Consider the following 27,599-nt stretch of genomic DNA (forward strand, 5'->3'; position numbering starts at 1 on the left):
CTCCCTTGTCGAATTAAATTTCCCGCGTGCGTTTCGCGTTTTGTTGGTTGCCTACTCCCCCTTCCAATTGCGCAATTGCCAACCTTACGAGATAAATTCAATAAAAAATGACACATCCAAAATGGCCGGCAAATTGTTTATATTTACATTTACCATAAACAGTTTTAAATAGACTGGTAAGATAAAGTTTTTTTAATCGAATATGTCGAAATTGCATTTTAAAATCTACTTTCAGTGATAAAATGGTGTGTAGGAAAAGCAGCACGTTTGAAAGAGGTGCCCCAATGTTGTGATACTTTTCATTTTGGAGTGGAAGAACATGTGTAGTCCACTTATCGCAAGAAGTATACTATTATTATCAATTATTATCGTTAGTGCCAACGAGGGTTTGTGCCCCAGTAAGTGTGTTTGTCGGAGAATAAATCAGCGCGATGAAATCAAACTGCGATGTGGCGAAGGCAACAGTAAAATTAACAGTCTCGAAGAAATCGATATTTTGAATATAGCAAACGACGTGGTTCAGTTGTAAGTGGCTTAAGTTAGTGTTTAGCTTGTGGTGATTGTTGTTTTTCAGCAATTTGTCTAACAATCTCTTGGATACGTTTTTCCCGAAAGTGCAACTGATTGCTTTGCAGAAACTGTAAGTAATTGGGAGTGGGTGTTTGTGTTTTAATAATTAAGTGTGTTGTAGTGATTTGAGTGGAAATAGGTTGACAGAGCTTCAGAACAATCAGTTTTCTGAGTTGCCAAATCTACGCAGGCTGGACGTTTCAAATAATAATATTAAGAGTATAGAATTGTTGGCTTTTGCAAAATTAGGGAGTTTGGAAAAGTTGAAGCTGAATCAGAACCAGATCAGTACGATTGCGCTGGGAACATTTAACCCACTAGTGAGCCTAAAACAACTGTAAGTAATTTGAATTTTGTAAAAATGTATACATACACAGATTTATATATGAGTTATAAAAATGTTTGTATTATTGATTATGATGTCTGAGGTTGTGTGGAAGCAACGGCTCGTTAGCTCAGTTGGTTAGAGCGCCGAACTGAACAATGAACTCTCGGAGGACGTGGGTTCGAATCCCGCACGAGCCCGTTTTTTTTTTCCACACCAAGACGCCTGATTTATTCCCCTCGTGTTTTTACTTCCCGAGCGTAAGCAAAGGAAGTATTGTAATCGAGTCCGTCGGCCGACTCTCTACTTTTACGTTTTCTCGATCTTTCATGACCCCTAGAAGACGAAGAAATAGGTCTCCCATTTCCGTCTGTCTGTCCGTCTGTCCGTCTGTCCGTCCGTCTGTCCGTCCGTCTGTCCGTCCGTCTGTCCGTCTGTCCGTCTGCCGTCCCGGATTTTTATTAGACAGATAATCTCCGAAAGTACCCGACCGATTGTTGTGAAATTTTGTACTTATATTAAGAATATCATGTAGATGGTAAAACGCTAACCAAAATTTGTCTAATCATCCCCACCACTAATGCGATGACGTCACTTCAAAATTGTACATAGTAAATGGGTTTTCAATTGTATAAAATAACATAGTCCTACACATGTAGTTTACAACTCTGAATCGACTTTTCACCCGAAACGTCCAGATTTTTGGAAAAAAAATCGAAATTATAAAACAACATTTTGAAATTTAATTTTTAATCTGCTAACCAGAATGCTTTGAAATGTTGCAGATGTTTTAAGGCTATAAAGAGCATCATAAATCTTTAGTCAAAAAATATTTGCTTATCCCCTCCAAAAACTTGATGACGTCAGCTCAAAAGTTTGTGGAATAAATCATATCTAAAATGTACAAAATATGATGAGTCTGTACTTGTGATCTATCACTCCATTCATATTTTTTGGATTTGCATATACAGGGTGACTCAAAAAAATTAATGAATGCGTAAATATATTTTATTGATTTAATCAGGAACTACAAAACCGAATGCTCTGAAATCTTGCAGATGTTTTAAGGTCATAAAGAGCATAATAAATGTTTAGTCAAAATATATTTGCTTATCCCCTCCAAAAACTTGATGACGTCAGCTCGAAAGTTTGCCGAATAAATCATATCTAAAATGTACAAAATATGATGAGCCTGTACTTGTCATTTATCACTCCATTCATATTTTTTGGATTTGCATATACAGAGTGACTCAAAAAAATTAATGAATGCGTAAATATATTTTATTGATTTAATCAGGAACTACAAAACGGAATGCTCTGACATCTTGCAGATGTTTTAAGGTTATAAAGAGCATAATAAATGTTTAGTCAAAATATATTTGCTTATCCCCTCCAAAAACTTGATGACGTCAGCTCGAAAATTTGCCGAATAAATAATATCTAAAATGTACAAAATATGATCAGTCTGTACTTGTGATCTATCACTCCATTCATATTTTTTGGATTTGCGTATACAGGGTGATTCAAGAAAATAAATGAAAGCGTAAATTTATTTTACTGATTTACTCAGGAACTACAAAACCGAATGCTTCGAAATCTTGAAGATATTTTAAAATCATCATAAGCATGGTAAATTTTTGATCAAAATGTATTTGGTCGTCCCACCTAAAAAATTTATGACGTCACCACAAAATTTTGCTGAATAAATCCTATCTAAAATGTACAAAATATGGTGAGTCTCTTCTTGTGATTTATCATTCCATTCAAATTTTTTCGAGTTGCATATACAGGGTGACTCAAAAAAATTAATGAATGCGTGAATTTATTTTATTGATTTAATCAGGAACTACAAAACCAAATGCTTTGAAATCTTGCAAATGTTTTAAGGTTATAAAGAGCATAATAAATTTTTAGTCAAAATATATTTGGTTATCTTCTACAAAAAACTGATGACGTCAGCTCAAAAGTTTGCCGAATAAATCGTATCTAAAATGTACAAAATATGATGAGTCTGTACTTGTGATTTATCATTCCATTCATATTTTTGGATTTGCATATGCAGGGTGACTCAAAAAAATTAATGAAGGAGTGAATTTATTTTATCGATTTATTCAGGAATTACAAAACCGAATCTTTGAAATCTTGGGAATATTTTAAAGTTATTATAAGCATGGTAAACTTTTGTTCAAAATGTATTTGTTCATCCCTCAAAAAAAATTGATGACGTCACCCTTAAATTTTGCTGAATAAATCCTATCTAAAATGCAAAAAATATGATGAGTTTGTACTTGTGATTTATCATTCCATTCATATTTTTTAGATTTTCTTAAGAGGCGGTTAAAAAAAATTAATGAAGTCAATTTATTTTATTGATTAAATTAAAGGCAACACTTATTATTAGTATTACACCCCAACCAACCCAATTTGGTAGACACAAAATTTGTTAAAGGAAAAACTCGGTTGAAACATAAGGGTAGCACGCTTATTTACATCGACTTTAACATTACAGACCTGCATTTGTTTTATGCGCTCACTTGGTTCCGCGAATGTGAAATAGACATGTTTATAATCAACCAATTGTGAATTTCACCGTCAAGAATTAAAATAAAACCCAATGTTTTATATAATAAGCGGAAGTCGAAGCAATAAAACCGATGGTCGTTTTGTTTACAGTTTCTCTGTTTGACTCTCACGTATGCTGTTACGCTTGTCATCTTAAATTAAGAATGTTTATACATAAACGATTTTCAGTTGCCTTTCATATTACTAGACAGCGGATTTTTGTCGGGCTACGTCACGATTATAGGTGGGGACGCGCTGGATCTCCGGGACTCAGTAGCGGGTGATAGATAATCACTTAATTTAATCACTAATTCCATAAATATAATTAACGATTTATTAATCAAACGGCTAAGTAAATGAGAACGGGAATTAACAGCAGAGTGCAACGAAACAGCGTTATTCTAATCTCAAATAAACGAAGTGCAGTCCGCAACCGCAATGAATTCGCATCCCGTACGAGCCGTACCGAGTTTGGCCTTGCCTAGCCCGACAGAAATCCGCTCTCTAGATATTACACACCGGCGCCGTATACGTGAGTAAATTGTTTCGTTATTTTATTGATTATAAAAAATCAATATTCAAAACGACCCAATTCATTTTCCCGAAAATTTGGGAATACAATAATTTTATTCTTAGTATTACACTACATCTATCCCAACTGATATACGTGTCCTTGCAAAAATGTTGATGACGTCATCACAATTTTTTTTTAAGTTCCCACTACAAAAATGTAATGAGAAAAAAAAACACAATAGGCATGCAGTCGTCAAGTTTCCGACAGCGAGGGAAGTACTGTCTAAACTCTTTAGACCAATTTTTTCTTTTTTGCAGAGACATATCAATCAACCCTCTCACATGTGACTGCAGCCTACTATGGCTACTAGGTTGGAGTCAGAAAAAATCCGTCAAACTCGTCTCGAACCCCACCTGCAACACCCCTCCATCATTCAAAGGCCTTTTGCTCCGCAAACTAAAAGTCGGAGTTGACATCCACTGCAAATCTCCGGCCTTAAACAACGGCTTCCCCATAATCGAGATGAAACCTCAGGTCAATCAAGTGGTTTTTGCAGGCGACTCGCTGACCCTCCAATGCACGGCCCCCAGTATCTCCGACTCCTACGATTCTCCAATGCGGTCAAAAATCGAGTGGATATGGCTAGACGCTGACCCCAAAATGTACTTCGCGGACATTGCCATCCAAGATCAGTTTCTACAAAGCACCGGATTGGTGGCTAGCACTCTACGAATATCGAAACTCACGAGAAACCACACAGGAATCTGGAATTGTTTGCTTGTGTCGGTACAAGGAAACTATTCCAAAGGAATCATGGTTGTGGTTATCTCGGACGACACGGAGTACTGCCCCATCACGGTCACAACTGACAATAAAGGCTCGTACACGTGGCCTAGGACCGTCGTTAACTACACGGCAACCGTGCCGTGCCAATCCGTGAATTTAAACTACGACGTGACGGTGCAGAAGGCGTCCTTTTTTTGTTCAGAGGAGGGTCAGTGGGAGAATTTGAACACGTCGATGTGTTCGTATACGTCCGAAACGACGAAGATTTTCGAGCAGTTTTCGAAGGTGAATTCGAGTATCGCGGAAAGTGCCAAACATTTTAGGAATTATACGTCCACGCCGGCGCACTTTAGGGATGTCATGGATGTGGTTTTTGCCGTTGAAACGATGGAGAATTATTTGAAGTATCTCACTGTTAATCAGATTGGGGGAGTGCTGATGGACGTTATTAACAATTTGTTGCAACTGCCCAAGGGGTATCTGAGGCGAGCTAATTATGGGTACCGCAGTTGCGATAAATTGGTTAATATGACGGAACAGTTGTCTGGGATTGGTTCGACGTCGCTTCTGCATAAGGTATTTTTTTTATATAAGTGATATTTGTGATGTACTAAATTAAGCTGCTGTGTTACGTGGAGGTATTAAAGTTCTAGTTTTTCTATTAAACAATAATTCAGAACGTGATAAAATACAATTGTTAATAGGTGTATTCCTATCATCTAACAAAGCAAGATTTAAATCAGTGTTTGTCTCGTAACATTTTTTTATAATATTTTTTACAGTCTGAATAGCCCTTTCAACCATGCCATTCGATTTTGCATAATGACTTGAGGTGACATGTTGAAATTGCCATTCTTTCGCAATTTTCAATGCTTCGACATTTCAATTTCACATTTTTTGGATTTTCCTAATTTTCCGTTTCTCGATTTTTGGATTTTCCGACTTCGAGTGTTCGGTTTTTGGATTTTTCAACTTTCCGATTTATCGACGGATTCTTCAAATTTTACATTTTTCTACTTCGATTTCTCGACTTCTGGATTCTTCGATTTTTTGACTGATTGTTCAAACTTTCGATTTTCAACTTTTCGTTTTCTCGATTTTTGGATTTTTTGAATTTTCGATTTTTCGCCTTCGATCGAAGCTACAAATTTTCGATTTTGTGACTTCAACTTTTCACCTTCTCGATTTTTGTTTTAGTTTTCAATACTTCTCTATTGTTTGGTTTTTGGATTTTCCGATTTTTTGACTTTCGGATTTTCCAAATGATCGATTTTTTTGACCTTTCGATTTTTCGATTTCGACATAATATGATGTTTGATTTCCCGACCGATTTTTCAAAGATTCAACATTTTGACTTTCCGATTTCTCCATTTTCGGATTTTTCCTGTTTTCGATTTCTTTTTCTCGACATTTCGATTTTTGGATTTTACCATTTTTCGATCTTTCGACTTCGATATGTCGATTTTTTCCATCGATTCTTCAAATTTTCAATGTTTCAACTTTTCGATTCTTCGACTTTTCGTCTTCTTGATTTTTGTTTTGGTTTTCAATATTTCTCTATATTCGATTTTTGGACCTTTCGATTTTTCGATCGATTCTTCAAATTTTCAATGTTTCGACTTCCGATTTCTCAATTTTTGGATTTTCCGACTTTTCCATTTCTCGATTTTCAGATTTTTCGATTTTTGGATTTCTTTTTCTCGATATTTCAATTTTTGGATTTTACCATTTTTCGGTCTTTCGACTTCGATTGTCGATATTTCAACTTTTCGATTTATCGATCGATTCTTCAAATTTTACATTTTTCTACTTTGTATTACCGATTTTTGGATTCTTCGATTTTATAATTGATCGTTCAAATGTTCGATTTTTCGCCTTGGATTTTTCGATGGATTCTTCCAAGTTTCAATGTTTCGACTTCGATTTTTTAACTTTCCGACTTTTGGATTTTACGATTTTTCTACTTCGATTTCTCGATTTTTCGACTTTTCGTTTTCTCGAGTTTTGTTTTTATATTTTTCTATTTGGTTTTTGGATTTCCCGATTTTTTGACTTTCGGATTTTCCAAATGATCGATTTTTTGATTTTATGATGTTTGATATCCCGACCGATTTTTCAAAGTTTCAATATTTTGACTTTCCGATTTCTCCATTTTCAGATTTTTCCAGTTTTCGATTTCTTTTTCTCGACATTTCGAGATTTGGATTTTACCATTTTTTGGTCTTTCGACTTCGATATGTCGATTTTTCCATCGATTCTTCAAATTTTCGATTTCGCGATTTCCATTTTCGATTGTCGTATTTTTGATTTCTCGACCGATTTTTCAAATTTTCAATGTTTCGACTTTTCGATTTCTCGATTATTCGACTACTGATTTTTTTGATCGATTTCTCAATTTTTTGACCTTTCGAGTTTTCAATTTTAATTTTTTCGACTGATCGACCAATTCTCCAATTTTCGATTTTTCGTCTTGGATTTTTCGATCGATTCTGCAATTTGTCAATGTTTCGACTTTTCGATTTTTGGACTTTCCTACTTTTGGATTTTACGATTTTTCGGTTTTTCTACTTCGATTTCTCGATTTTTGTTCTTTTTAGTATTTCTCTATTGTTTGGTTTTTGGATTTTTCGATTTTTTTGCTTTCGGATTTTTCGATTTCGACATATGTAAAATGATGTTTGATTTCCCGACCGATTTTTCAAATTTTCAATATTTTGACTTTCCGATTTCTCGATTTTTGGATTTTCCGACTTTTCTGCATTTTCAGATTTTTCCAGTTTTCGATTTCTTTTTCTCGATATTTCGATTTTTGGATTTTACCATTTTTCGGTTTTTCGACTTCGATATGTCGATTTTTCCATCGATTCTTCAAATTTTCGACTTTGTGATTTCGATTTTCGATTTTTCGTATTTTTGATTTCTCGACCGATTTTTCAAATTTTCAATATTTCGACTTTTCGATTTCTCGATTATTCGACGATTGATTTTTTGACCGATTTCTCAATTTTTTGACCTTTCGAGTTTTCAATTTTAATTTTTTCGACTTATCGATCGATTCTCCAAATTTCGATTTTTCGTCTTGGATTTTTCGGTCGATTCTTCAAATTTTCAATGTTTCGACTTTTTGATTTTTGAACTTTCCGACTTTTGGATTTTACGATTTTTCGGTTTTTCTACTTTGATTTCTCGATTTTTGTTTTTTTTTAGTATTTCTCTATTGTTTGGTTTTTGGATTTTTCGATTTTTTGGCTTTCGGATTTTTCGATTTCGACATAATATGATGTTTGATTTCCCGACCGATTTTTCAAATTTTCAATATTTTGACTTTTTGATTTCTCGATATTTCGATTTTTGGATTTTACCATTTTTCTGTCTTTCGAGTTCGATATGTCGATTTTTCCATCGATTTTTCAAATTTTCAATGTTTCAACTTTTTCGTCTTCTTGATTTTTTGTTTTAGTTTTTCAATATTTCTCTATATTCGATTTTTCGATCGATTCTTCAAATTTTCAATGTTTTGACTTCCGATTTCTCAATTTTTGGATTTTCCGGCTTTTCCATTTCTCGATTTTCAGATTTTTCGAGTTTTCGATTTTTCGATTTCTTTTTCTGGATATTTCAATTTTTGGATTTTCACATTTGTTGTTCTTTCGACTTCGATTGTCGATATTTCAACTTTTCGATTTATCGATCGATTCTTCAAATTTTACATGTTTCTACTTTGGTTTCCCGATTTTTGGATTCTTCGATTTTATAATTGATCGTTCAAATTTTCGATTTTTCGCCTTGGATTTTTCGATCGATCCTTCAAACTTTCAAGTTTCGACTTCGATTTTTTAACTTTCCGACTTTTGGATTTTACGATTTTTCGGTTTTTCTACTTCGATTTGTCGATTTTTCGACTTTTCGTTTTCTCGATTTTTGTTTTTGTTTTTATATTTTTCTACTGTTTGGTTTTTGGATTTTCCGATTTTTTGACTTTCTGAATTTCCAAATGATCGATTTTTTTTGACCTTTCGATTTTTCGATTTCGACATAATCTGATGTTTGATTTCCCGACCGATTTTCAAGTTTCAATATTTTGACTTTCCGATTTCTCCATCTTTCGACTTCGATATGTTGATTTTTCCATCGATTCTTCAAATTTTCAATGTTTCAACTTTTCGATTTTTCGACTTTTCTCTTCTTGATTTTTTGGACCTTTCGATTTTTCGATCGATTCTTCAAATTTTCAATGTTTTGACTTCCGATTTCTCAATTTTTGGATTTTCCGTCTTTTCCATTTCTCGATTTTCAGATTTTTCGATTTTTGGATTTCTTTTTCTCGAAATTTCAATTTTTGGTTTTTACCATTTTTCGGTCTTTCGAGTTCGATTGTCGATATTTCAACTTTTCGATTGATCGATCGATTCTTGAAATTTTACATTTTTCTACTTTGGTTTCCCGATTTTTGGATTCTTCGATTTTATAATTGATTGTTCAAATTTTCGATTTTTCGCCTTGGACTTTTCGATCGATTCTTCAAACTTTCACGACTTCGATTTTTTAACTTTTTTACGATTTTTTGGATTTTACGATTTTTTTGCTTCGGTTTCTCAATTTTTCGACTTTTCGTTTTCTCGAGTTTTGTTTTTAAATTTTTCTATTTGGTTTTTGGATTTCCCGATTTTTTGACTTTCGAATTTTTCGAATGATCGATTTTTTTGACCTTTCGATTTTTCGATTTCGACATAATATGATGTTTGATTTCCGGACCGATTTTTCAAAGTTTCAATATTTTGACTTTCCGATTTCTCCATTTTCAGATTTTTCCAGTTTTCGATTTCTTTTTCTCGATATTTCGCTTTTTGGATTTTACCATTTTTCGGTCTTTCGACTTCGGTATGTCGATTTTTTCCATCGATTCTTCAAATTTTGAATGTTTCAACTTTTCGATTTTTCGACTTTTCGTCTTCTTGATTTTTGTTTTAGTTTTCAATATTTCTCTATATTCGATTTTTGGACCTTTCAATTTTTCGATCGATTCTTCAAATTTTCAATGTTTCGAATTACGATTTCTCAATTTTTGGATTTTCCGACTTTTCCATTTCTCGATTTTCAGATTTTTCGATTTTTGGATTTCTTATTCTCGATATTTCAATTTTTGGATTTTACCATTTTTCGGTCTTTCGACTTCGATTGTCGATATTTCAACTTTTCTATGTATCGATCGATTCTTCAAATTTTACATTTTTCTACTTTGGTTTCCCGATTTTTAGATTCTTCGATTTTATAATTCATCGTTCAAATTTTCGATTTTTCGCCTTGGATTTTTCGATCGATTCTTCAGACTTTCAATGTTTCGACTTCGATTTTTTAACTTTCCGACTTTTGGATTTTACGATTTTTCGGTTTTTCTACTTCGATTTCTCGATTTTTCGACTTTTCATTTTCTCGATTTTTGTTTTTATATTTTTCTATTGTTTGGTTTTTGGATTTCCCGATTTTTTGACTTTCGGATTTTCCAAATGAATGGTTTTTGTTAATGTTTCGATTTTTCGATTTCGACATAATATGATGTTTGATTTCCCGACCGATATTTCAGTTTCAATATTTTGACTTTCCGATTTCTCCATTTTCAGATTTTTCCAGTTTTCGATTTCTTTTTCTCGATATTTCAATTTTTGGATTTTACCCTTTTTCGGTCTTTCGACTTCGATATGTCGATTTTTTCCATCGATTCTTCAAATTTTGAATGTTTCAACTTTTCGATTTTTCGACTTTTCGTCTTCTTGATTTTTGTTTTAGTTTTCAATATTTCTCTATATTCGATTTTTGGGCCTTTCGATTTTTCGATCGATTCTTCAAATTTTCAATGTTTTGACTTCCGATTTCTCAATTTTTGGATTTTCCGACTTTTCCATTTCTCGATTTTCAGATTTTTCGATTTTTGGATTTCTTATTCTCGAAATTTCAATTTTTGGTTTTTACCATTTTTCGGTCTTTCGAGTTCGATTGTCGATATTTCAACTTTTCGATTTATCGATCGATTCTTCAAATTTTACATTTTTCTACTTTGGTTTCCCAATTTTTGGATTCTTCGATTTTGTAATTGATTGTTCAAATTTTCGATTTTTCGCCTTGGATTTTTCGATCGATTCTTCAAATTTTCGATGTTTCGACTTTTCGATTTCTCGATTTTTGTTTTTTTTTTTAATATTTTTCTACTGTTTGGTTTTTGGATTTTCCGATTTTTTGACTTTCGGATTTTCCAAATGATCGATTTTTTTGACCTTTCGATTTTTCGATTTCGACATAATATGATGTTTGATTTCCCGACCGATTTTTCAAAGATTCAATATTTTGACTTTCCGATTTCTCCATTTTCAGATTTTTCCAGTTTTCGATTTCTTTTTCGCGATATTTCGATTTTTGGATTTTACCATTTTTCGGTCTTCCGACTTCGATATGTCGATTTTTTCCATCGATTCTTCAAATTTTCAATGTTTCAACTTTTCGATTTTTCGACTTTTCGTCTTCTTGATTTTTGTTTTGGTTTTCAATATTTCTCTATATTCGATTTTTGGACCTTTCGTTTTCTCGATTGATTCTTCAAATTTTCAATGTTTTGACTTCCGATTTCTCAATTTTTGGATTTTCCGACTTTTCCATTTCTCGATTTTCAGATTTTTAGATTTTTGGATTTCTTTTTCTTGATATTTTAATTTTTGGATTTTACCATTTTTCGGTCTTTCGACTTCGATTGTCGATTTTTCAACTTTCCGATTTATCGATCGATTCTTCAAATTTTACATTTTTCTACTTTGGTTTTCCGATTTTTGGATTCTTCGATTTTATAATTGACTGTTTAAATTTTAGATTTTTCGCCTTGGATTTTTTGATCGATTGTTCAAACTCTCAATGTTTCGACTTCGATTTTTTAACTTTCCGACTTTTGGATTTTACGATTTTTCGGTTTTTCTGCTTCGATTTTTCGACTTTTCGATTTCTCGATTTTTGTTTTTTTTTTTTTTAATATTTCTGTATTGTTTGGTTTTTGGATTTTTCGATTTTTTGACTTTCGGATATTTCGAATGATCGATTTTTTTGGCCTTTTTTCGACAATATGATGTTTGATTTCCTGACCGATTTTTCAAAGATTCAATATTTTGACTTTCCGATTTCTCCATTTTCAGATTTTCCCAGTTTTCGATTTCTTGATTTTACCATTTTTCGGTCTTTCGACTTCGATATGTCGATTTCTTCCATCGATTCTTCAAATTTTTAATGTTTCATCTTTTCGATTTTTCGACTTTTCGTCTTGATTTTTGTTTTAGTTTTCAATATTTCTCTATATTTGATTTTTGGACCTTTCGATTTTTCGATCGATTCTTCAAATTTTCAATGTTTTGACTTTTCGATTTCTCGATTTTTGTTTTTTTTTTTAATATTTCTCTATTGTTTGGTTTTTGGATTTCCCGATTTTTTGACTTTCGGATTTTTCGAATGATCGATTATTTTGACCTTTCGATTTTTCGATTTCGACATAATATGATGTTTGATTTCCCGACCGATTTTTCAAAGATTCAACATTTTGACTTTCCGATTTCTCCATTTTCGGATTTTTCCAGTTTTCGATTTCTTTTTCTCGACATTTCGATTTTTGGATTTTACCATTTTTCGGTCTTTCGACTTCGATATGTCGATTTCCATCGATTCTTCAAATTTTCGATTTCGTGATTTCCATTTTCGATTTTTCGTATTTTTGGTTTCTCGATCGATTTTTAAAATTTTCAATATTTTGACTTTCCGATTTCTCGATTTTTGGATTTTCCGACTTTTCTCCATTTTCAGATTTTACCGTTTTTCGGTCTTTCGACTTCGATATGTCGATTTTTCCATCGATTCTTCAAATTTTCGATTTTGTGATTTCGATTTTCGAATTTTCGTATTTTTGATTTCTCGACAGATTTTTCAAATTTTCAATGTTTCGACTTTTCGATTTCTTGATTATTCGACTATTGAATTTTTTGATCGATTTCTCAATTTTTTGACCTTTCGGGTTTTCAATTTTAATTTTTTCGACTTACCGATCGATTCTCCAATTTTCGATTTTTCGTCTTGGATTTTTCGATCGATTCTTCAAATTGTCAATGTTTCGACTTTTCGATTTTTGAACTTTCCGACTTTTGGATTTTACGATTTTTCGGTTTTTCTACTTCGATTTCCCGATTTTTGTTTTTTTTTAGTATTTCTCTGTTGTTTGGTTTTTGGATTTTTCGATTTTTTGGCTTTCGGATTTTTCGATTTCGACATAATATAATGTTTGATTTCCCGACCGATTTTTCAAATTTTCAATATTTTGACTTTTTGATTTCTCGATTTTTGGATTTTCCGACTTTTCTCCATTTTCAGATGTTACCGTTTTTCGGTCTTTCGACTTCGATATGTCGATTTTTCCATCGATTCTTCAAATTTTCGATTTCGTGATTTTCATTTTCGATTTTTCGTATTTTTGATTTCTCGACCGATTTTTCAAATTTTCAATGTTTCGACTTTTCGATTTTTCGATTATTCGACTATTGAATTTTTTGATCGATTTCTCCATTTTTTGACCTTTCGGGTTTTCAATTTTAATTTTTTCGACTTACCGATCGATTCTCCAATTTTCGATTTTTCGTCTTGGATTTTTCGATCGATTCTTCAAATTTTCAATGTTTCGACTTTTCGATTTTTTAACTTTCCGACTTTTGGATTTTACGATTTTTCGGTTTTTCTACTTCGATTTCTCGATTTTTCGACTTTTCGTTTTCTCGATTTTTTTTGTTGTTTTTATATTTTTCTACTGTTTGGTTTTTGGATATTCCGATTTTTTGATTTTCGGATTTTTCGAATGATCGATTTTTTTGACCTTTCGATTTTTCGATTTCGACATAGTATGATGTTTGATTTCCCGACCGATTTTTCAAAGTTTCAATATTTTGACTTTCCGATTTCTCCATTTTCAGATTTTTCCAGTTTTCGATTTATTTTTCTCGATATTTCGATTTTTGGATTTTACCATTTTTCGGTCTTTCGACTTCGATATGTCGATTTTTCCATCGATTCTTCAAATTTTCGATTTCGTGATTTCCATTTTCGATTTTTCGTATTTTTGATTTCTCGACCGATTTTTCAAATTTTCAATGTTTCGACTTTTCGATTTCTCGATTATTCGACCATTGAATTTTTTGATCGATTTCTCCATTTTTTGACCTTTCGGGTTTTCAATTTTAATTTTTTCCAATTTTCGATTTTTCGTCTTGGATTTTTCGATCGATTCTTCAAATTGTCAATGTTTCGACTTTTCGATTTTTGAACTTTCCGACTTTTGGATTTTACGATTTTTCGGTTTTTCTACTTCGATTTCCCGATTTTTGTTTTTTTTTAGTATTTCTCTGTTGTTTGGTTTTTGGATTTTTCGATTTTTTGGCTTTCGGATTTTTCGATTTCGACATAATATAATGTTTGATTTCCCGACCGATTTTTCAAATTTTCAATATTTTGACTTTTTGATTTCTCGATTTTTGGATTTTCCGACTTTTCTCCATTTTCAGATTTTACCGTTTTTCGGTCTTTCGACTTCGATATGTCGATTTTTCCATCGATTCTTCAAATTTTCGATTTCGTGATTTCCATTTTCGATTTTTCGTATTTTTGATTTCTCGACCGATTTTTCAAATTTTCAATGTTTCGACTCTTCGATTTTTCGATTATTCGACTATTGAATTTTTTGATCGATTTCTCCATTTTTTGACCTTTCGGGTTTTCAATTTTAATTTTGTCGACTTATCCATCGATTCTCCAATTTTCGATTTTTCGTCTTGGATTTTTCGATCGATTCTTCAAATTTTCAATGTTTCGACTTTTCGATTTTTGAACTTTCAGACTTTTGGATTTTACGATTTTTCGGTTTTTCTACTTCGGTTTCCCGATTTTTGTTTTTTTTTTATTTTTAAGGATTTCTCCGAACGGCTTGAAATTTTATATCAACCATCTTCGTATTGAGAAATAAGTGACTGTTGAGTTTTGACTTGATTGCAGTATTTTTAACCCCCAGTCTGTAAGATAAACTGTGGTCCCACTTCTATATACACTACATGACAGCTCCCACCTTCAAGCTAAAAACAATGGCGTTTACACCTTCGATACTTACCTAAAGACATTTTTTTGTGGATTTCAGTGTTTCTAAATTGCAGGACGGGAGGGAAATATAATTAATTTTTTGTCGTTAAACCAACATACTCCAATAAATTGGTACAAACTAATAAAGTAAATTGTTTACGTTTGTAATAACCGTTAATTCACAAAATAGTGTCCCAATTAAAATGGAGACCCAAGTGCTTGATTCCACTTCCACAGTTTTCAAATACATTTACAAAGTTCTGGGGATTGTGCAGTTCTCCTATTCCAAAGTACCACCAAAAAGAAAATTTTCGAAAATAGCTGCTCGTTTATGGGGTGTTTTATCCTATGGTTATTTTATTAGCATTTGCGTTTTCTTTGATACTGTAATCTATGACGATAAAATAATGGTTTACATCGATGTTGTAGCTTTTCACGGAAATGTTATACTGATAGTCGTGTTGGTGATGTTTTATAGAAGAAGCGATAAAATAAAAACGCTTTTGCTTCGCATCGACGAAGTCGTAGTACCTTTAAACTATACACCAACCGAAAAATCTAGAACAAAGAAAATTTTGGTTAGAGTTTTACTCGTGTCTAGTTTGATACCCGTTGTAGTTGGTTACTCGCTCAGAGAAAGAGCCACTTACATTATTTTCATTTCTTGTTGCACCCTCAACGCTTTCGACAATATTTTCCTTAACGACATTTTAGACTGTCTAAGTGAGAAATTCGCCACCATTAACGAAATATTTCGAAATTTAGCTTGCAACACTCGCTCTAAAAAAACCAATAACATTAATTTTGTAATTCATTCTCTCCAAAATTTGTCCCACACACATTACGACTTGGTTATTTTGGCGCTACAGACGGCAAATCAGTTTGAAATAACAATTTTAGCAGAAACAGCTCACTGTTTTCTATCCACAGTTGACGGCATTTACACGATAATAACGATGATTAGCTCTGAATCTACAACGACTGTAAAATTTATGGCCAATTTTGGTCAAGTGGTTTTTTCATTTTGCTGGTTCTACGTTCTTATTGCCAAGTTTTGTGAAACTGAAGACGCAGCCAACGCAGCAGCGTTATATTTACACAAGATTTGGAACACGAATGTGTCTAGGAAAACAATGAGCGAAAAATTTCGTCATGTCGAACTGATTTCGATTCGAATGTTTAATACACGGATTCGTTTCAACGCTTGTGGTTTTTTTAATTTGGACTGGGTGTTTTGTCAATTGGTAATTGTTTGTTTGTTTTGTGAAGAAGTAATGGTTTGAGGTTTTATTTTTAGGTGGTTGTTGCTGTCGTTACGTATGCGGTTGTACTCATCCAGTTTTTTATATTAGATAAATAAGACAAAACGTATGTTGTATGGGTTGGCTACACAATTTTAATAAATTTATTCAAAGACGGTAACCATAATTGAATTAATCGAATGAGTTATTCGTCCATTGTGTTCCGTTATAATCAGGTTATGTTTGTCGAATCAATTTTTTCGTTACTCCCCTTTTATGGAAAGTTTCGGCCTCCTTTTTTACGTAGATTTTGACCTGCTGTGACAATTTTTAGGTTAAAAAAAAATGCTTAAACACGCTATATTTTTGCAAAAAGCGCGTCAAAATCTATTGGCATCTGAATTTTTTCGGAATTTTTCGGCAACTTTTTTCAAAGAAACATTGCCCCTTGTGAAAATTTCGGCCTATTTTTGACCATTTCGAAATTCTTGTAGATTTTGACCTCCAGAATTCGGCAATTTTTAGGATTAAAAAAAAATAGATATATCGAATATTTCTAAAATCTTTGTGTTCTTAATGTGTGTAGTCATCTTTTCATAACAACAAACTTAAGGCAATTTTAAAATGGTAAATTTGTATAGGAAAATATTGATTTTGACGCTCCGCCCCTCGGTCTGACAACGAATGAAAAATTCATCACAATTGAGATCGAGACGGATGGGTGGGGCTTCTCTTTTGGTTTTCTTTTTTAATTCATACATTTATAGTTTTGTTTGTATAACACGATCACATAAGAACATATTTCACATGGTAATTTCAAGTCGAAAAATAAGGATTTTACAATTAAGCTCCGCCCCTCGGTTTACGACGAATATAAAAAATCGGAATTGAGATAGGGCGGGTGGGCGGGGTTTATATTTTGCTTTTTTTTCTTAATATACATAGTCATCTTTTCACAACAAGAAACTTAAAACATGGTTAAAATGGTACATTTTTGCAACACGATACTCAAAAACATGTTTTTAATTTTTCGTAGAGAAATAAGTAACGTTTCGTTTATTCAATATTTAATTTTAATTTTTCCGTCCTTCTGTTTTTTGTTTCTTCAATTTCTCGAGTTTTCCGTTTAAAATTTTCGATTTTTAGATTTCTCGGTCTTTTATTTTTTCGTTTCTTCAATTTTTCGATTTACAATTTCTTGATTTTTCAATTTTCAATTTTTTAATTTTTCATTTCTTCGGTTTATTGTTTCTTTTATTTTTCGATTGTAATTTTTCTAGTTTTCAATTTCAAATTTTTCTATTTTGCAGAGCTTGAATTTTTTTATGTTTCGTTTGTTAATTCTTTTTAATTTTTCGATTTTTCCGTTTTTTGTGTTTTTTCGAGTTTTCAACTTTAAATTTTTCAAATTTTTGATTTGTGTGTTTTTTGTTTCTGCAGTTTCTCGAGTTTTCACGTTTAAATTTTTCGATTTTTCGATCTTCATTCCCTATTCCAATTTTTCGGTTTACAGTTTCTCGTTTTTCAATTTTGAAATTTTTTTAATTTTTCGTTTCTTCAGTTTTTAGGTTTTTCGATCTTTTATTGATTTATTCTTTATGTCTTGAATTTTTCGATTTGGATTTTCTAGATTTTTCAGTTTTCAAATTTTTTAAGTTTTCATTTTTTGAATTTTTCGATTTGCATTTTTTCTAGTTTTCAATTTAAAATGTTTCTATTTTCGAGTTTTGAATTTTTTTAACGTTTCGTTTATTAAATTTTTAGATACTTTTAGATGTTTCAATTTTTCATTTATTCAATATTAAATTTTAATTTTTCCATCTTTCTGTTTTTTGTTTCATCAATTTCTCGAGTTTCACGTTTAAAATGTTCGATTTTTAGATTTTTCGATCTTTAATTTTTTTGTTTTTACAATTGTTCGAGTTTTCACATTCAAATTTTTGGAGTTTTCGATCTTTTATTCCTTGTTCCAATTTTTCGGTTTGCAGTTTCTCGATTTTCAATGTTGAATTTTTTTTTTATTTTTCGTTTCTTCAGTTGTTTGTTTCTTCAATTTTTCGAATTTTCACATAAACATTTTTTAGTTTTTAGGTTTTCGATCTTTTATTGATTTATTCTTTGTGTCTTGAATTTTTCGATTACGATTTTCTAGATTTTTCAATTTATTTTAATTTTTCGTTTCTTCAGTTTTTTGTTTCTTTCATTTTTCAATTTGCAATTTTTCTAGTTTTAAACTTAAAATTTTTCTATTTTTCAGGGCTTGAATTTTTTTGTTTCGTTTATTAACTCTTTATAATTTTTCAATTTTTCGGTTTTTCCGTGTTCCGTGTTTTTTAGAATTGTCATGTTTATATTTTTCAAATTTTCACGTTTAAATTTTTCGGTTTTTTGATATTTTTTTGGCAACTTTTTCAAAAGCAAAATTTCTCCATTTATGTAAATTTTGGCCTATTTTTGACCATTTTTGAAATTGAACCGAAGATATTTTGTTGTAGATTTTGAGCTCCAGAAGCTACTTTTGGGCCTATTTCTTCGAAAATTCCTATCGTTTTCCCAGAATCTCCAGTTGAATTAAGGCAATTTTTATGATTAAAAAAAAATTATTTCAAGACATATAATTCCAAAATCTTCCACCGGGGTTTTATGTGCGCTATATTTTTGGAGTTAGGACGCCGCAATCTATGTAACAGAATTTTTTGATAATTTTTCTGCAACTTTTTCAAAAGCAAAATTTCTCAGTATTTTTATGAAAATTTTGACCAATTTTTGCCATTTTCGAAATTCAGCTAGACATTTTCAAATAGGGTTCGACCTCCACGAGCTACTTTCGGCATGTTTTACGTTTCTTGTTTCCGAACTAAGTCTACACATATTAAGAAAAAATTTAAAAATATAGCCCCCCCACCCGCCCTGCCTCAATTGTGATGATGTTTTTTTTATTCGTCGTGAGCCAAGGGGGCGGAGCCTAATTGCAAAATCCAGATTTCCTTACAAAAATTTACCATTTTAAACGTGTGTTACGTTTCTAAGAATAAAAAGATCATCACAATTAAGATGGGGTGGGTGGGCGGGGTTTATATCTTGTCTGTTTTCCTTAATATACATAATATTCTGTGAACAACACGATACTCAAAAACATGTTCTTAATTTCTTGTAAAGAAATAAGTATTTTGCAGTTACGCTCCGCCCCCTTGGTTTGCGACGAATAAGAAAACCATCACAATTGAGATAGGGCGGGTGGGCGGCATTACATTTTGCCTTTTTGTTTCAATATGTGTAGACTTCTTTTCACAACATAAAACTTAAAATATTAGACTCCGCCCCATAATTGCATAATCCATATTTCCTTGTTAAAATGTACCATTTTAACCATGTATTAAGTTTGTTCTTGTGAAAAGATGGCTATGTATATTAAGAAAAAAAAACACTTATTTTTGCAATCAGGACGCCGCAATCTGTATAACAGAATTTTTTGATAATTTCTCGGCAACTTTTTCAAAAGCAAAATTTCTCCCTTTATGTAAATTTCGGCCTATTTTTGACCATTTTTGAAATTCAACCGAAGACATTTTCTTGTGGAATTTGACCTTCACAAACTACTTTTGGGCCTATTTCTTCGAAAATTTCTATCGTTTTCCTAGAATCTCCAGTTGAATTAAGGCAATTTTTATGATTAAAAAAAAATTGATTTCAAGACATATAATTCCAAAATCTTCCACCGGGGTTTTATGTGCGCTATATTTGGAATTAGGACGTCGCAATCTATGTAACAGAATTTTTTGAGAATTATTCGGCAACTTTTTCAAAAGCAAAATTTCTCCCTTTATGTAAATTTCGGCCAATTTTTGACCATTTTTGAAATTCAACCGAAGACATTTTTTTGTAGACTTTGACCTCCAAGCTACTTTTGGGCCTATTTCTTCGAAAATTCCTGCCGTTTTCCAAGAATCTCCAGTTGAATTAAGGCACTATTTATGATTAAAAAAAAATAATTTCAAGACATATAATTCCAAAATCTTAAACCTGGGTTTTATGTGCGCTATATTTTTGGAATTAGGACGCCGAAATCTATGTAATAGAATTTTTTGATATTTATTCGGCAACTTTTTCAAAAGCAAAATTTCTCCCTTTATGTAAATTTCGGCCTATTTTTGACAATTTTTGAAATTCAACCGAAGACATTTTCTTGTGGAATTTGACCTCCAGAAGCTACCTTTGGGCCTATTTCTTCGAAAATTCTTATAGTTTTCCCAGAATCTCCAGTTGAATTAAGACAATTTTTATGATTAAAAAAAAATTGATTTCAAGACATATAATTCGAAAATCTTCCACCGGGGTTTTATGTACGCAATATTTTTGGAATTAGGACGCCGCAAATTATGTAAGAGAATTTTTTGATAATTTTTCGGCAACTTTTTCAAAAGCAAAATTTTTCTCTGTATGTAAATTTCGGCCTATTGTTAACCATTTTTGAAATTCAACCAAAGACATTTTCTTGTGGAATTTGACCTCCAGAAGCTACTTTTGGGCTTATTTCTTCGAAAATTCCTATCGTTTCCCCAGAATCTCCAGTTGAATTAAGGCAATTTTTATGATTAAAAAAAAATTGATTTCAAGACATATAATTCCAAAATCTTCCACCGGGGTTTTATGTGCGGTATATTTTTGGAATTAGGACGCCGCAATCTATGTAACAGAATTTTTTGATAATTTTTCGGCAACTTTTTCAAAAGCAAAATTTCTGCCTTTATGTAAATTTCGGCCTATTTTTGACCATTTTTGAAATTCAACCGAAGACATTTTCTTGTAGATTTTGACCTCCAGTAGCTACTTTTGGCCTATTTCTTCGAAAATTCCTATTGTTTTCCCAGAATCGCCAATGAAATATGGCAATTTTTAGGATATTTCAAAAAAATTGGAATTCAAATCGAATATTTCCAAAATCTTGCGCCGAGACCCAAAACACGCTATATTTTTGTGATTAGTACACCGAAATCTATATAACAGAATTTTGTGAGAATTTTTCGGAAACTTTTAAAAGCAAAATTTCTCAATACTGTATGAAAATTTCGGCTAATTTTTTACCATTTTTGAAATTCAACCAGACATTTTCTTGTGGACTTTGACCTCCAGAAGCTACTTTCGGGCCTATTTTTTCGAAAATTTCGATCGTTTTCCCAGAATCTCCAATTGAAATATGGCAATTTTTAAGATTAAAAAAAATTTGATTTCAAGCCTTATAATTCCAAAATCTTCCATGGGAACTTTAAATGCGCCATATTTTTGGAATCAGGACCCTGAAATTTTTTGTGAATTTTTGGCAACTTTTTCAAAAACCAAATTTTTCATTACTACTCCTTTATAAAAAATTTCGGTCTCTTTTTTTGTGTAGGTTTTGACTTGCTGAAGTTATTTTCGGCTCCATTTCTTCTAAAACTTACTATTTTTCGATAATCGCACAAAAAAATGTGACAATTTTTAAGATTAAAAAAAAAATTATGTTTCAAACGAAATATTTCCAAAACCTTGCTCCAGGACCACGAACATGCTATATTTTCAGAATCAGGACGTCGAGATCCATATCCGAGAAGTTTTTGTGAATTTTTAGGCAACTTTTTCAAAGACCCAATTTTTCAACACTCCCCCCTCTGAAAATTTCGGCCTTTTTCGACTGTTTTTGTAAATGACTGAAAGAGATTGTTGTACACATTTCGAACTCCAGAAGTCACTTGCATTTCTTCGAAAACTTTTAACCATTTTTCCACAATCGCCCAAGAAATATGGCTTGGCCTGGCCTGGCCTGGCTTGTCCTGACCTGACCTGACCAGACCAGACCAGACCAGACCAGACCTCTATAGTCTCAAACAAATGTTAAACAAAAATTAATAACAATTTCTTTTTATTTACAAAAATTTCATGACGAGGCTGTTTTGTCGGGCGCCAGTTTGTCTTTTGTCGCTTTGTTTGACTGACCTTTGTACAACCCATTTTTTTTTTTTTTAGTCCAACATCGCCATCGAAATGTTCCCCGTAAAAAAGCACGCCTTTTCCAACCTAAGATGTACCTGGTATGTAGACGTGTCGAAAAAAACAGAGCATCTATTTTATTGCGTAGCTGATAGCCAAAACGACATAACAGAACTACCTGGTAAAACTATAGAAGCCTCAATCACAATACCCGAAACTTTATTCGAGCAACTCGAGGACCAAGAATACGTATTACCTGATAAAATATACAACGTGTTAATCGCAATGTACTCAAGCAACAAATTCTTCCCAATCGACTCGGCTCGCGAAGACAAGGAAGACGTCATCTCCGCAGTAGTCGGAGTCAAGTTAGGTAAGAACTCCCACACACACTCAACCCCACCTACTTCATCCTCATTTGCAGCAGACTTCAACGTAAGTAACTTAACAGACCCGGTTTTCGTAATGCTAAAGGTACCAGAGATGTTGGAAGGAGCGGCTCCGGTTCCCGTGTGGTGGGACTCACACTTGAACACGTGGTCGTCGGAAGGTTGCCAGTTCAGCCACGAGTACCAAGAACACGTGGTGTTCTATTGCCACAACTTTGGCTACTACGGGCTTTTGCACGACGTGGCAACCCTGCGACACACCTACTCGGGCGCCAGATTTAAACTGTCACATCCGGCTATCTACGTAGGGAGTATCATCCTTTTCGCGTCTCTTCTGGTGGTGATTTTAACGTACCTCTTCTCCTATCACTCGATTCAGATGCCAAAGAAAGCGAAACACTCTTTGATTAATTTGTGGGTGGCGGTGTGTCTCTTGTGTTTTTTCTACGTCTTCGGGATCTACCAAACCGAGGATTTACGTATCTGCGAGATCGTGGGGATGATTTTGCACTACTTCACCCTATCGTCGGTGCTGTGGATGTGCGTAGGGGTTAACTGTATGTACAAAAGGTTGAGTAAGAGCGACGTTATGGAGCTACAAGACGATGACCTGCCGTCCGAACAACCCATCAAGAAACCCATTCTGGGGTTGTATTTCGTGGGTTGGGGGGTGGCGATCATCGTCTGTGGCATCTCCGCCGCCATCAACGTCAAAGATTACGCTTCTCCGAGTTACTGTTTTCTCAGAATGGGACCACCAATGAGCGCGCTTTATGTCCCCGTCGCCATTTTGTTAATCTTCCTAGGGATTTTTTTCCTGTTGGTGCGTTGTTCGATCTCCAGCATCGACGCCAACGGTCACTTGAGCGAAGGTACCCAAGCTACCGAAAACGTCGACTTGGATTTGCTAGAACCCAACTTCCCTATTCCGGAGACCAGGAGCGTCTTGAGCGCGTCTTCCAAAACCGCGTCGAGCGAAGTCGAAGACCAAGAGCATGCGCCTTCGGCGCAACTCAAAGCCTACGTTATTTTTCTCGTTTTGTATGGCTTGGCGTGGGTGAGTTGCGCTTTTGCCACTATAGAGCCGTACGGTTTCGTGTCTTTTGAAAGCGACATCTTCAGTATAGCTTACGCGGTTTTTTCGACTGTTTTGAGCGCGTTCACTATTTTCTTCTACTGCGTTGCGCGGAGTGACGTCAGGGGTCAGTGGGTGTTGTTCAGTCGGTGCGTTCGAAGGAAACAGTGTTTTCGGACGCGGAATGTTTCAGACGCCACACAAAACGTACCACATATTCAGATCCAGCCGCCGGTTAGTAATTCGTTGGTGGCTGAGCTGCAAGTCACTTCTAGGTCTAGTAGTAGATCGTCGAGTCGGACTAAGTCGAATTCGCACACGAGTAATATACTTAAGTCGGCGGCGGATTTGAACGGGCCGCCGTATGTAGAGTCCCAGGGAAAAATCAACAACGTCAATTTGATTATGTTGCATAGGCAACAGTATAGGAGTAGTGTGATACCGAATATTATTGAAAACCCGACGAGTGCGGCGGAGGTGTTTTATAACCCTCATCAGAGTATAGTGGCACGGAAATTCTTCAAGAGACAGAAGCGGCACATGATGAAACGGAACAACTTGGTGCCGCGTCAGCGCGATAGCGATAGTACTTCAGTTCTGTCGGAATTGAAAAAAGTCAAAGACAATTCGAGCATGGATCAGAGTATTTTCGGCACGAGCTCGAAAGTGAACAACACGAACATACACGTCGAGCATGCGCACAGGAAACAACAGAAGAACCCTAATATATTTTCGGATAGCGCTGACGACTACGACTGCCCGGATATCTCGGTACAGAATATAGTTTTGAGCGCGGAGAGATTCCGGAAGAAGGAAAGCTCGAAACATAAGAAGAAAAAGTGCAATGTGGGGTATAAATCGCCCGAGAACAACATGAGGTCGGTTTCGCAACAATGTACTTTGGAGTATAGTTCGGAGAACATCTCGGATTCGATTCTGGATAAGAGTCCAGATCATGCGTCTCCCGTGACGGATTTGTTGAAGAAAGATGAGCCCGAGTCAGTTCCTAGGATATACGTCAATCCATCACACGATCTGCATAAAGGAGTACAAAGTAGAGCTAGTAGTGTAAATGATTTAGATGATTTATATCAACAGATAAGAAGAGGTCCAAAAGATGCAACGTCTCAATCACGGTCTTTTGTAAATAGCTTTAGCCTCACTCGAAATAGTCCGTGTTTCTCTGATTCCGATATTAATTCCTACGTTACCGACCATACGTACAGACATCGAACTTGCAACAGTAATACAAGTTTAAACGACGATGTCGAGACGACTGTTTAATTTGAGATTATTTATTGAGATTTTTGTATAGTATTTTTTTAATAGGGTTTAGTTTAAGTCGGTTTTCGATGATTTTCATGTCAATTGTGAGGAAACTGTGTCCATATTGTAAAAGGTAGGCGCGGCTTAGGGAAGACCAAACGTAACTGTCGGAATAAAACTTTCTTGGTTGTACCAAATACGAATACTCATTTAGTTGCGTCTGGAGCTCTCTACAGTCGTTTTTTGCACTATTTATAAAAAGTTGTGTATTTAGCAACTTTGAATATTTTTTGTAAATATTCGGCTCCATACGATGTGTTCTTTAATTTTATCTTCTCTGATTGTTAGGGGTCGTGTTTGGGGTGCAATTCGGGCCAGAACTTATCGACTTATTATTATCAAATTAAAAACAAGTTTTCTAAGTTGACGGGCTAAAACTGTGCCCCGAATGCAATTTCTACTTGTAAATTGCCCCAGAGATGCTCAATTGTAACGGCATACGTTGTACTTTGTGTGCTTTGTTTTAACAGTGTGTACTTAGCTAAAAATACTTTATTGTATAACATATATTTTTTGTATGCGATTTATGGATATTATACATCGAAACGTGCATTATTAGTACAATTAAGAGTATTTATTTCTATGAAGTGTAGCCTATAATTAAGCTAATCGTGTGCACTTTTGATTAGGATCAGAACTGATACGAAGGTTTCTGTGTAAGTTGGGTTATACACGAATCTTCCGCCATTGGAGTTTTACGTTTTTATGTCTCGCCTGAGTGCGAGCCGTATCCTGTGATATAGTAATTACGTTCAGTAGAACTCTTCGTTTTTAAACGGTTTTAATTTATAGACAAACTACATGTTATAGAGCTTACCGAGCTTTTGTAATGTACTTGCCAGGTTGAGTAATTTTCTTGCGCATGCATTGAGATTATGTCATTTGATGTTGACGCAAAGGCAGTCTGTTGTAAGTATTAAATGAAAGAGTACAATATGTACAATATTTTAAAGACTGTTAGGTATTAAAATGATATACAAATGCTGAAAATACTGTTTGTTAATAATATTATCTCTTTGTGTAAATGATTATTGTATTCGATGATTGAAAAAGAATAAATGCATTTACAGAGCACTTAAATCTAGTTTTATTAGACAGATAATCTCCGAAAGTCCTGGGCCGATTGTTGTCAAATTGTTGATTGTACATAGTAAATGGGTTTTAGTTTATGACACCGTGTTAACTTTTATCCGAAACCAGATTTTTGAAAAAAAAAAAATCAAAATTAAAAAACATTTTGCAATTTAATTTTGAATCTGGAAAACCGAAAGCTTTGAAATCTTGCAGATGTTTTAAATTTATGATAAGCATATTACATTTTTAATCAAAATATATTTGCTTATCCCCTCCAAAAAATTGATGACAGCTCAAAAGTTTGCGGAATAAATCCTATCTAAAATGTACAAAATATGCGATTTATCATTTCATTCAAATTTTTTAGATTTGCTTAACGTGGTATCACTCGGCCTGGTTTGGTTTCTTTTTTTTTATTTTTCACTTTTTGAATTTTAAGTTTTTCAATTTTTAATCTTTCGATTTTTCAAATTTTCGTTTCTACAAATTTTCATGTTTGATTTTCACTTTTGACATTTTTCAAGTTTTCATCATAAACTTTTTCGTTTTTTTATTTTTGATTTTTCAATTTTACAGTTTCTTGACTTCTAAATTTTTCAATTTTTCGATTTGCAATTTTTTAATTTTGCAATTTTTCGATAGTACAGTTTCTCATTTTTCGATTTTTCACATTCAGTTTTTAATTTTTGTTATTTTCATTTTTTCGTTTCCTCAATTTTTCAAGTTCTCGATTTTTATTTTTCATTTTCCCGATTTTTTAAATTTTCATTTTCTCGATTTTATGTCACAAATTTTCATTTTTTCAATTCCTTTATTTTTTGTTGTTCCTTTCGATTTTTCAATTTTTCGTTTCTTCAAATTTTCAATTTCTCACTTTTTCGTTTCTACAATTTTTCATGTTCCCGATTTTTATTTTTCAGTGTGGCGAATTTTTAATTTTTATTTTCTCGATTTATATCACAATTGTCCGTTTCTTCATTTCCTTTATTTTCTGTGTTTTTTTTTTCGATTTTATAATTTGGCATTTGTTCAATTTTTCAGGCTTTGAATTTTCAGTTCGTCCATTTTTCAATTTTTAAATTTTTCACTGCAGTTTTTGGATTTCCATTCTTCCGATTTTCCAATTTCTTTAATATAATTTTAAATATTTCTATTTCATTATACATACATATTTCTTTTTTTTATTTTTCACTTTTTCGATTCTTAAGATTTTTCAAGAGTTTATTTTGTAATTTTTCGTTTTTTATTTTTGATTTTTCAATTTTACAATTTCTCAACTTCCAAAATTTTCAATTTTTCGTTCCTTCAATTTTTCGATTTTTATTTTTCATTTTCCCGATTTTGTTTTCACTTTTTCGATTTTATATCACAATTTTCCTTTTTTTGATTTCCTTTATTTTTTGTTGTTTCTTTCTATTTTACAATTTTTCCTTTATTAAATTTTTCAAATTTTCAGGTTTTTAGCAATTTTTCTTCAAATTTTCAAGTTTGATTTACACTTTGTACATTTTTTAAGTTTTTATTATAGACTTGTTCGTTTTTTTATTTTTGATTTTTCAATCTTACAATTTGTCGACTTCCAAATTTTATAATTTTTCAACATTACAATTTCTCATTTTTTCCATTT

The 27,599-nt window shown here is 33.1% G+C and overlaps 1 protein-coding gene and 1 non-coding gene across 3 annotated transcripts; both read left to right on the forward strand.

Moving 5' to 3' along the window:
* The first annotated feature begins 31 nt into the window (after positions 1 to 31).
* LOC135129670 (adhesion G protein-coupled receptor A3) lies at positions 32 to 25,948 on the forward strand. Of its 2 annotated transcripts, none has more exons than XM_064056901.1 (7): positions 32 to 176; positions 236 to 525; positions 575 to 640; positions 692 to 907; positions 4,289 to 5,333; positions 22,145 to 22,481; positions 22,533 to 25,948. In XM_064056901.1, the coding sequence occupies exons 2-7, from the start codon at positions 320 to 322 to the stop codon at positions 24,854 to 24,856; spliced, it is 4,194 nt and encodes a 1,397-aa protein (XP_063912971.1). In that variant the 5' UTR covers positions 32 to 176; positions 236 to 319; the 3' UTR covers positions 24,857 to 25,948. The 2 variants fall into 2 exon arrangements, with proteins under 2 accessions (XP_063912971.1, XP_063912972.1); XM_064056902.1 differs by having other exon boundaries at positions 22,536 to 25,948.
* Positions 1,015 to 1,095, forward strand: Trnaf-gaa (transfer RNA phenylalanine (anticodon GAA)). The gene is given in 2 exon segments: positions 1,015 to 1,052; positions 1,060 to 1,095. It is a non-coding gene; the product is annotated as a tRNA-Phe (tRNA).
* Positions 25,949 to 27,599: the final 1,651 nt, after the last annotated feature.

Source organism: Zophobas morio, unplaced genomic scaffold (genome assembly GCF_036711695.1).
Source record: "Zophobas morio isolate AGI-343-1 ecotype UQ-CSIRO unplaced genomic scaffold, CSIRO_AGI_Zmor_V1 ptg000016l, whole genome shotgun sequence".
NCBI classification, from domain to species: Eukaryota; Metazoa; Arthropoda; class Insecta; order Coleoptera; family Tenebrionidae; genus Zophobas; species Zophobas morio.